A 10,760-nucleotide genomic window follows, 5' to 3' on the forward strand; every position below is an offset into this window, starting at 1 on the left:
CTGTGTGCTATGGTGCCTCAGCCCCCAGGAGCCACAATGATACCTGTGGACTTCAGTTCCCAGGGGACCTTTCGGAGCAGTGGCCCTGACAGGTTATAGGAAGTACACGTATTCCCGCCCCGGCCACCTGGTGCCCAGGTACAACCTGTCCCAGGCCCCACCCTTCCCTCAGGCAGGCCCTGCCCAGCTGCACCCTAGAGACCAGAACAACTGCACCTGGGCCATGGAAGAGATTCCTGCGTGGGAGCCTGAGGCCCGGGGCTCTACCATGGAGTGGCCAGCACCCCGGGAGCCCAGGGCAGGTGGGGGAGCTGGGAAGTTCGAGTCGAAACCCTTGGGGCTAGTGGAAGTTCCCAGGGAGGTGGAGAATGAAAGGCTGGACGCCGGGGTCCAGAGGGCAAAAGGGGGAGGGGTTTCGATGATTAGGTTTCTTGGAGAGAAGGGAACCAGAGGCTGGGATTCCTGGGTCATGGAGAGGGGTCTGAGACCTCGACTGGAGTCCAAGGGGAGAAAGGGTAGGTGGAAATGGGAAATCTGAGGAATGGGAGGGGCCGTGGTAGCAAAAGTCTACCTAAGAGGGAACAGGAAATTGAGTAAAGGACTCCTCAGCCCTGGGGTAGGAGGGGCCTGGAGGGTTCACCTTAGTGCTTAGGGAGGGACTTGGGAGCCTGGACCCCTGGGTCTGAGGGAGTTGGGGCTGGGAAGCAGGGAACCTGGAACCCCCAGGTCTGAGGGAGGAGGCTTGGGGCCCGGACTCCTGGGTCCTCCCAGTCCCTGTCCTTCCCAGGTCCGTCACTGTCCTCAGTGCTCAGTGAGCTCCCCAGTGCAGCCACCCTTCGGTACCGAGGTCCTGGGGTGCCGCTTTGGGGGGCACTGGAAAAGGAGGAGGAGGATGGAGAAAGGAGTATCCAGGCCTTCGCAGAAGGCTCCCCAAAAGAGCTGCGGGACCCCCCTACTTCCCGGGAACTGCCCTGGCCCATGCAGGCCAGACGGACACACAGGTGAGGTCCACCTCCCTCCCACCTGCTGGGGTCTATCTGCGCCCCTTCCTATCCTTCCTGCCCGTCTGGGTCTCCTCTTCCCTGTCAGTGTCTCTGCCTCTCTGATTCCAAGGAGTCTTCCATGGTTCTGGACTCACTTCTCCCTCCCAGGTTTGCATTCTCTCCCTCCAAGCTTCTCACTCTCTCTATGGGTCTGAAATCTGTCATTCGTTTTTCCCTCTCTGTTTTGTATCCTTCCCTATCTTTGCCTCCTCCACTTCTGAACCTGACACTCCTCACTCCTCTCCTCTCTCCCTCAACATACGTTGCAGGGCCCACTGAAAAATGGAAACACTGGGTCTCTTGTTTAAATCATTATTACACATTTCAAGACCACAACAGCAGGACACTAGAAGCCAGGGCAAGGCCCTTCCAAAAATGGGGTCCGTGTGGCTGCTCAGGCGGCTCTTGAAACTGACTCTTGTTTCTTTGTCATTCTGACACAATTCCCATGGGTGTGGGAGGGGTCCCCTCAATGCCATTAGGCAATTCTCCTGGTGTCCTACAATCTAACACAGTTCTGGCATTATCTACCTGGAGACAGCATCAGACCCCATAGGTGAAAGGCTTAGTCCTACAAAACTGCCCCCAGTCACAAGTCCAGGTTGTCACCTGAGCTTCTGATCCACTGGCTATAGATTGGAGGTTCCCACAACCCCCTCCTCAGGTTCAATTAAATTGCCAGAACAGGTCACAAATCACAGAGAAAGTTTATTTACTAGATCATTGGTTATTGAATATAACTCGAACAGCAAAATGGAAGAGCTTCATAGGACCAGGTATGAGGAAGGAAACGAAAAAGCTTCCATGCCCTCTCAGAGGTCACCACTCACCCCAAATCTTCACGTGTTCACCAACCCAGAAGCTCTCTGAACCCATCCTTTGAGTTTTTATGGAAACTTCCTACATAGACGTGATCAAGTAAGTCATTGGCATTGCTGACTGATTCAACCTTCCAGCCCCACTCCCCTCCTAGGATGGGCGTGTGGGGATGAGCAGTCCAAACTCCTAGTCACCTGGTCGGTTCCACTGACAGCCAGGCCCTACCCTTGAGTGCTTTCCAGCTGTCACTCATTAACATAACAAGACAGCTTAATTGTTCTCAGCACTTAGGAAATCCCTTGGGTTTTAGGAGCTGTGTGCCAAAAAAACGGGTTGGAGACCAAATATATCTTTCTCATTAGCAGTCAGGATATCACATCTTTCTTTTTTGTTTTTGTTTTTTTAATGTTCACTCTGATATTTGCCTACAGGTAAGCGCAGGGAAAATGATGTCCAGATGCAAAGAGTATTCCTAATAGTGCAGGCACAGGTGAACCTCATGTAGAATGAAAGACACCACAGTGTCCAAAAGCACCCCACATGCCCCCCTCGCAAGATTGTACACTATCACTTTCTTGCTCTTCAGAGCTGGGCCCTCTGGGTCTGCACTCCTCAAACCAGCGCTCACCTCTGCCCTGGCTCTGGGACCCCAGTCAGTAGACCCCGCAGTCCTGCCGTTCCTCCTGGCTGCCTGCTTAGTATCATGTGTTTCTTTTCATCGCTCTAGAGTATCCGTGTCAAGAACTCACAGCAATGTGCTGTCGGGTTACTTCTGCATCTGGGTGGTTTCCATCTGGGGCTGCTAGGGCCTTCATTTTCTGCCTCTGTTTCTTTCCAGGCAGAGCTACACCAGGGACCAAGTGGCCCAGGGCTCAGGGTCCAGAGCGGCACACCGGGCCCTGATGTTCCGGAGGTCCAAGGAGAAGATGTGGGAAGGCTTGCGCAGCTTTGAGCCCTGGGCATGGACGCTGAAGAGAATTGGGGGTGCGATGGGGTTTGGGGGGCGGCCGGACTCCTGGGTCTCAGGGAGGTGGGGTGGAGGGGTCGGTCCCACCTCAGAAAGGAGCCCGAGTCCTCTCTGCCACCCCTCGCAGGCCAGTTTGGAGCCGGCACTGAATCCTACTTCTTGCTGCTGCGCTTCCTGCTGCTTCTCAACGTGCTGGCCTCCGTGTTGAAGGCCTCCATGACACTGCTGCCCGCCTGGCTGGACGGAGCTCCCCCGGGTCCCCCTGGCCCTGACCCCTCCTCACCCTGTGGCTCCTACAACCCCCACCCCCAGGGCCTGATCACCTTCCCCTCCCAGGTCTTCAACCTGCTCTCGGGGGAGGTGAGTGCCTGGACCTCCTCTGGGAGACCTCCTCAGAGCTGCAGTGATCACACAGCTCCGTGAACCCCGCCCCTGCCAGTCCCACGGTGACCCCTGCTCTTCCCTTTTATCCCCAGGGTTTTCTAGAATGGTCCCCTCTCTTCTACGGGTTCTACCCTCCACGCCCGCGCCTGGCAGTCTCCTACCTGTGCTCTACCTTTGCCATCGGCCTCCTGTCCCTGGTGCTCATCCTGCATCGGTCAGTGACACCCCTGCACACCTAGACTCTGGACCACTGGGGTGGGGGAGAGCAGTGCTGGTAAAAGTCCCTCCCCAGGAGCCCTGAGTCTCTGTGATCCCTTTTTCTCTGAGTTAAAGTCAATTTTTTAAATGCTTAAGGGCTCAGGGCCAAGGATAAAGATGGGAACTTTTACCCTCTTGTGGCTTAGAGTCTATTGGGGAAGGTGTGTTATTCAACAAGCAAGCAAATTAATCACATCTTTTCTGGAAGGGAGATGCAAGATACCGAAAACAAATAGCAGTTGGTCATTCATTTATACAACAAATATTTATGGAGCAGCTACTATGTGCCAGCCATTGTTCTAGGCAGTTTGCAAAATACACAGTAGAACAAACAAACAAAAAGCCAGCAGATTATGTCCTGGCAGAGCTGACATTTTAGCAGGGAGACAAGAGATAAGCAGTAAGCCATAAATGAGTCAATTATGTGTCACATTACAGGGCAAGGTTGTTGCAGCAATTCAGGTGGGAATTCATGGTGGCTTACTTGGACCAGGGTGGTGACAAGTAATCAATTTTGGATTTCTTTTTACATCGAACTTTCTCAGCTTTTTGAGATAATTGATATGTAACATTGTATACATTTAACATATAGTCTGTTGATTTGATATATGTAATATGATTACCTTACAGTTGATTTGACATACTTACATATGATTCCTTCATCATATCACATAATTACTCCCTATTTTTTATGGTGAGAACTTTTAAGATCTACTCTTTTAGCAAGTTGCAAGTATGTAGTATGGTGTCATTAACTACAGTCATCACACTGGATATTATTCAGCTCACAACTGGAAGTCTGTTTCTTTGACCCACATCTCCCCATTTCTCCCAAATGTCCCCACAGCTCCTGGTGAGTTTGTTTCCATGTCTTGGCTATTTTGAATAATGTGGCAATGAACTTGAGAGTGCAGATACCTCTTGCAGATAATGATTTCAGTCCCTTTCAATAGATACCCAAAAGAGGAATTACTGGGTCATACGGTAGTTCTAGTTTTAATTTTTTTGAGGCACTTCCATAGTGTTTTCCATGATGGCTGCACCAACTTACATTCCAACAGTGCATGAGGGTTCCCTTTTCTCCACATCATCACCAGCATGTGTTGTTTGTTGATTTATTGATCATGGCCATTCTGACAAGTGTGAGATGGTGTTTCATTGTGGTTTTCATTTGTATTTTTCCACTGGTGAGTGATGTTGAGCATCTTTTCATGTACCTGTCGGCCAGTTGCACATCTTTAGAAAAATATCTTTTCAATTCCTCTAACCATTTTAAAATCAGGATTTTTATGTTTTATTTTTTTGCTATTGAGTTGTATATATTTTGGATATTAACTTCTTATCAGGTATATGATTTACAAATATTTTCTCCCATTTGGTAGACTGCTTTTTCATTTTGTTGATGGTTTCTTTTGCTGTCAGAAGCTTTTTAGTTCGATGTAGTCCCACTTATTAATTTTTGTTTTTGTTGCTTGTGCTCTTGGTGTCACATCCCCAAAAACTGTTGCTAAGACTAATGTCAAGGAGACGTTCCTCTATGTTTTTTTCTAGGAGTTTCATAGTTTGGGGTTTTATGATTAAGTCTTTAATCCATTTTGAGTTGATATTTGTGAGTGGCACAAGATAGGAATCCAATTTCATTTTTCTGCATGTTGTCATCCAGTTTTCCCAACTCTGTTGAAGAGACTGTGCTTCCCCATTGAGTATGTGGGCTCCCTTGTCAAATATTAGTTAACTGTATATATTTTTATTTTTAAAAATATCACACACATCCAGAAAAATGCACAAACCACTCCTAACAAGAAATTGAACATGACCAGCCTCCAGAAGCTTCTTCAAGACCCTTTCAGCTATCACACTGCCCACACAGTCTAGTAGGGAAGATAAACTGTGAGATAGACTGTTAAATAACTAAACAAGCAAATCAACCATTTCAGTTTGGGAGCAAAGCTATGTAGAAAACAAATGGAATGATATGTCCAGCTTTTTCTGATATAATCGATATATAACATTGTATAATTTTAAGGTGCACAATGTTCATTTGCTACACTTGCATATTCCATATGATTGATTACCTTACAGGTGAGTTGATACACTCACATACCAGGCCTTCATGATATGATACAGCAGAGATCAGCATATTTTTTTCTGATAAAAAAGTAAAGGGCAGGCAGAAAATATTTGCATCTTTGTGGGCCATAGGGTCTCAGTTTCTACACTCCACAGTGGCAGGACAAAAACATCTATAAACAGTATGTATATAATTGGGGATGGCTATTCCAATAAAACTTTATTTACAAAAAACAGGACTTTGTCCTCAGGCTGTAGTTTGCCACCCCGTAAAATAGAGAATAATATAAAATAGAAAATAGAGGACTGGGGACCCTCATGAGGTGGAGGGGTCAGTAAAGGATTCTCTGAGGAGGTGACCTGCAGATGGAGACCAGGACGAAAAGGAGCCAGCCAGGTGGATAGTTGAGACAGGGGTATTCCAGGCAGAAGTAACTGTTAGTGCAAAGGTCCTGTGGTGGAAAAAGCTTTGGGGTAATCTGAGTAATGAAAGGCCAGGAGGATGGGGAGGAGGGACAGAATCTGAGCTTTGAGAAGTAGGTAGGGCCGGATTGGGTGGGCCCTGGCTGTGTGATGGAGCCTCCATGTCAGGAGCAGAGAGCAGCTGTGGAGAAGGTTTGAATAGGAAATCCCATCTGATCTGCACTGGCTCAAAAACAGAAAGGATTCCAAGGGGACAGGTGGAAGCACGGAGATCTGAGAGACGTCTGTGGCCATCCACTGGAGAAGTGGTGGAGGCTTGCACCAGAGCAAGAAAGGTGGAATGGGCTCCCTCTGCCCAGTTTGCTGTTTCTTTCCCTTTTGCTGGCTCTGTTCCCTGCCCCAGGTCTTTGCCCCTCTCTCTTCTTTGCCTCCCCTCCTCTTCTCTGAGTCTGTCTTTCTCCCCTACCAGAAAGGGAGGGTATCTGTCCCTCCCTTTCCCTGAATCCTTGACCCCTCTTTCTAGGTCTTTTCCTCCTCAATGAGTCTTTTTCTCCCTTTCTCTGACTCTGTCCCATTTGGGGCTCTCTACACTTGTCTCTCCCCAGGGTCTTTGTCCTGGATCTGGGTCGCTGTTTCCTAGGTATCTGTCAGGTGTCTGATATCAGGGTTTATCTCGGAATCTCTCTCTTGGTCTTCGGCTCCAAGGATTGTATCGTGTTTCTGCTTCTGACTTTCTCTACCAGGTAGCAGTTCGCCAAATGCCCAAGGTCTTGGGGTGTATTTTTCCTGTTTGCCTCCCAGCCCCCACCCGCACATGGCTGCTCTGCCACACATCCCGCCTCCCGCATCTCGCCTCTCTTAGCTCGGTGTCCGGACTGAAGCAGACATTGCTGGCTGAATCCGGCGTCCTGACCAGCTACAGCCACTGGGTGTTCTCTGCCTGGGACTTTGGCCTCAGCGGGGATGTCCACGTGCGGCTACGCCAACGCATTATCCTCTACGAGTTGCAGGTGTGCTTAGGAAGCGAGACCTACAACCAGATAGGGGCTGGAGGGGAGGGGCTGAGATAGTGGGCGGGGCCTAGAAGAGGGATGGGGCTTCAGAGGGGATGCTAGGTAAAGCTATCTTCTAAGGAGGTGGTCCTTGGGGAATGAGAGGGTTGGGAGGAGGCTGCGGGGATGCCTGAGGTCAAAGGGTACAGGAAAAGGCTTGCAGCAGGAAAGGGGTGGGATCTAAAGCGCCTTGGTTCGAAGTTGAGAAGGGCGTGGCCAGAAAGGGCTTGATAAAGTAGAACTGCAACTCCTGCACCAGGCATGAGCGATGGGCGGGGCCTTGGTGTGGCTTCCGATGCTGAGCGGGGCCTGTAAGGGCAGGGCCAGGAGACCTAAATTGTCACCTGGAGGGCCTTGGAGGGACTGAGAGGAGGATTACAGAAGTCCTCAGAGGAGTTTTGCTATATCAGTTCTAGTTGAGCCAGGGTTCTGGGCCCCCGGCTGGGCCTGAGGGAACGGCACCCAAATGGACTTCTCTGTTGGCCTCAGGTGGAGCTAGAGGAAGCAGTGGTGCGGCGCCGAGCTGCGGTGCGGACCCTAGGCCAGCAAGCCAGGATGTGGTCAGTGCGGGTACTGCTCAACCTGCTGGTGGTCACGCTCCTGGGGGCAGCCTTCTACGGTGTTTACTGGGCTACAGAGTTCACTGTGGAGCTACAGGTGTGGAGGGGTCTGAGGTCTAAGATTCCTGGGATCTTAGGAGGGATGGGTGGTTATGTTTGGCCATCAGACTTCAGGATGCTGAGGGAAGAAGAGGCTGGGGGAGGACATCAAGCTTGCCTTCTCCAGGACCCCAGAGCCTATTCTCTTGGTCCCACTCCCTCCTAGGAGTGGCCCCCTGTCCTGCAGATGCCACTGTTAAAGCTTGGGGTGGATTACCTTCCGTCCATATTCATCTCAGTGGTCAACTTCGTGCTGCCACCCATGTTCAAGCTCATTGCCCCACTGGAGGGCTACACCAGGAGCCGCCAGATCATATTAATCCTGCTCAGGTTCCAGCCTTTTGGGGTGGGCTGGAGACGATGGCGGGGCGGGTTGGTCGAGGGTCGTTGGTTCTGGCAGATAAAACACGGAAATCCCGAAATATGGGATCCAATTAGATCCGGATTCAAATTCAAACCCTCTCTCCCACGGAGCCTCAGTTCTTTCATTTGTAAGATGGGGAGATTCGTGAGCACGTTCTGCACAGAGCGGCCTGGCACACGCCACACACCTGGTGAGGGCTGATTCCCTTTCTCTCCCTTTCCAGGACCATGTTTCTCCGCCTGGCCTCCCTGCTGGTCCTGCTTCTCTCCCTCTGGAATCAAATCACCTGCGGGGGCAATGCGGAGGCTGGAGAGTGCAAAACCTGTGGCTACAACTACAAAGAACTTCCGGTGAGGAGGACAACAGGCCAGGATTCCCAGGTCCTTGAAGGAAAGGAGCCTGGTGGGTCCAGACTCCTGATCTGGGAGGAAAGAAGAGTATGGGGTGCTAAAACACCCTCCCCTTGAGGACAGAGGTATGGATGTTTGAAAAACCGAAGACCCGCAGAGGAAGTATTGATTGAATCTCATCTACTTGTGATTTCGAGACTCGGATGCTTGGGCTTCGGGTGCCTGCGTCCTGAGGTCTTTCTGACTCCTGTTTTCCTTCCTTAGTGCTGGGAGACTCGGCTGGGACAGGAGATGTACAGACTCTTGCTTTTTGATCTGTTGACTGGTGTGGCTGTCATGCTGCTCATCCAGTTCCCTCTGAAGTGAGAGCCCAGACCCCGCTGCGGCCCCGCCCCTTTCAGAGAGGGCCCCACCCATCATCCTGTTTCTTTCCCTTCACCCCGCCCCCTTTCTAGCCCTGTCTCTCTTTCATTGCCCGAAGTCTGCAGACCCCGCCCTTTCACCTGTTAGGTAGTTACTTCCCGTTGGCCCCACCCTCTTGACACACCCCCTCCAGAACCTTGACAACTCTGCCCTCCCTCGGATATGCTCACTCCTGATTGGTAGGTGGGATGGTAGAGGCGGGGAAACCCCCTCTGACTCGGCTTTCCCCCGCCCCACGCTCACTCCCGAACCGCCCCGCCTCCCTTCCCCCACCCCCTCCCCCTCCCTCCCCCCACCCCCGCCCCTCCGCTCCTCAGACTGTTCTGCGGTTTCTGTCCCGGGACACTGCGTCGCGTGGTGGGAACCCAAGAATTCCAAGTGCCCTTTGAGGTGCTAGGGCTCATCTACGCGCAGACGGTGGTCTGGGTGGGGAGCTTTTTCTGCCCTCTGCTGCCCTTACTCAACACAGCCAAGTTCCTACTGCTCTTCTATTTGAAGAAGGTGAGGGGTGGGGAGCATCGGTCTGGAGCTGGAGGTATTGGGGCCTGGGCTTCTGGGCGTTGGGGGATGAGGAGACTGAGGGGTGTAACTCGTGGGCCCTTGGGGAGGAGGATATTAAAAGTCTCGGATTACTGGATTCTGAAAGAGGAGGGGTTTGGAGGACAGACTCCTGGATATATTAGGAGAAGCCTAGGGTATCCCACTTTTAGGTCTGAGGGAAGAGGGGACGGGACTCTTGGGTCTGATGGTGGGAAAGGACTGGGACTCCTGGATCCTAAGAAGGGGGCCAGGACTCATGGATGAAGAAAAGAATCTGGGTGCCACTCTTGTGTCTCAGATTTCCTCCTTCCCCCTCCAGTTTGCCCTCTTCTCTGTCTGCTCTCCGGCCTCCCGCACCTTTCGGGCCTCCATGGCAAATTTCTTTTTCCCTCTGGTCCTTCTCCTCGGTCTGGCCATCTCCGCGGTTCCTGTGCTTTATAGCATCTTCCTGTAAGTGTGAGAGGCGCCTACCTCTCTGTCCCTCCCTCCACCCTCATCCAGCATTATGACTCTTGGCCATCGTTGAGCTCCTCCTGCCTCTGACTTCAGGATCCCACCTTCTAAGCTGTGTGGTCCATTCCGGGGACAGTCGTCCATCTGGGCCCAGATCCCTGAGTCTATTTCCAGCCTCCCTCAGACCATCCAGAACTTTATCTTTTTCCTGGGAACCCAGGCATTTGCTGTGCCCCTTCTGCTGATCTCTAGGTGAGGAGGCCCTGCTGCCTGCGTCCGAGAGGAGGAGACTGGGGACCTAAACTCCGGGGTTGGAAGAAAGGAGGGGGCTGGGGACGTGGACTCCTGGGTCTGAAGAAGCGGGGACAGTGTCCAGATCCTGGGTTTCTAGGGAGCCATATGAAAATATCCTAAGAGCGTTTGGAGAGTGGCTTTTATTCCTGTCTCCTCTAGCATTCTGATGGTGTATACACTGACACTGGCTAACTCATATGGACGCCTCATTTCTGAGCTCAAACGGCAGATAGAGACGGTGAGCCAGGCCGGATCCCTGGGAAGGGGTCTTGGGGGATATGGAAAGGGACATGTCTGTCTCACCGCCTCTCTTTACCCTTTACCACAGGAGGCGCAGAATAAAGTCTTCCTAGCACAGCGCGCTGTGGCGCTAAGCTCCAACAGGGCTCTTTGACCTCCCTAGTCTGGCTCAGACTCTCACTTTCAGACCCAGACCTGCCTAGACCATGTCATCTGTGAAATGAGAGAACTGGAGAAGAATGCACTTCCTTCCAGCCTTGGGTTTCTGAGATTTCCAGGGCTCTGAACATCCTGACTGTGATGAACCTTATTCTTGTATCAATAAACACAGCAGAGACTACTGTGCGCTCTTTGAAATTTGCGACCGGATGTCAGAGGCAAGGCTTCTGCGGGACACAGGTCAATGAAACGAATTGCCTTT

The 10,760-nt window shown here is 51.5% G+C and overlaps 1 protein-coding gene across 7 annotated transcripts; it reads left to right on the forward strand.

Annotated features, from left to right (window-relative positions):
* Window positions 1-108: 108 nt before the first annotated feature.
* Window positions 109-10,679, forward strand: TMC4 (transmembrane channel like 4). Of its 7 annotated transcripts, none has more exons than XM_016130867.2 (15): window positions 109-515; window positions 788-1,001; window positions 2,701-2,846; window positions 2,957-3,189; window positions 3,306-3,427; window positions 6,827-6,974; window positions 7,506-7,673; window positions 7,842-8,005; window positions 8,263-8,389; window positions 8,654-8,751; window positions 9,130-9,313; window positions 9,672-9,802; window positions 9,902-10,057; window positions 10,259-10,337; window positions 10,428-10,679. In XM_016130867.2, the coding sequence occupies exons 1-15, from the start codon at window positions 224-226 to the stop codon at window positions 10,491-10,493; spliced, it is 2,328 nt and encodes a 775-aa protein (XP_015986353.2). In that variant the 5' UTR covers window positions 109-223; the 3' UTR covers window positions 10,494-10,679. The 7 variants fall into 7 exon arrangements, with proteins under 7 accessions (XP_015986353.2, XP_036088188.1, XP_036088187.1 ...); XM_036232295.1 differs by having other exon boundaries at window positions 109-302; XM_036232294.1 differs by lacking the exon at window positions 9,902-10,057.
* Window positions 10,680-10,760: the final 81 nt, after the last annotated feature.

The sequence above is a fragment of the Rousettus aegyptiacus genome, unplaced genomic scaffold (genome assembly GCF_014176215.1).
Source record: "Rousettus aegyptiacus isolate mRouAeg1 unplaced genomic scaffold, mRouAeg1.p scaffold_m13_p_14, whole genome shotgun sequence".
Classification (NCBI taxonomy): domain Eukaryota; kingdom Metazoa; phylum Chordata; class Mammalia; order Chiroptera; family Pteropodidae; genus Rousettus; species Rousettus aegyptiacus.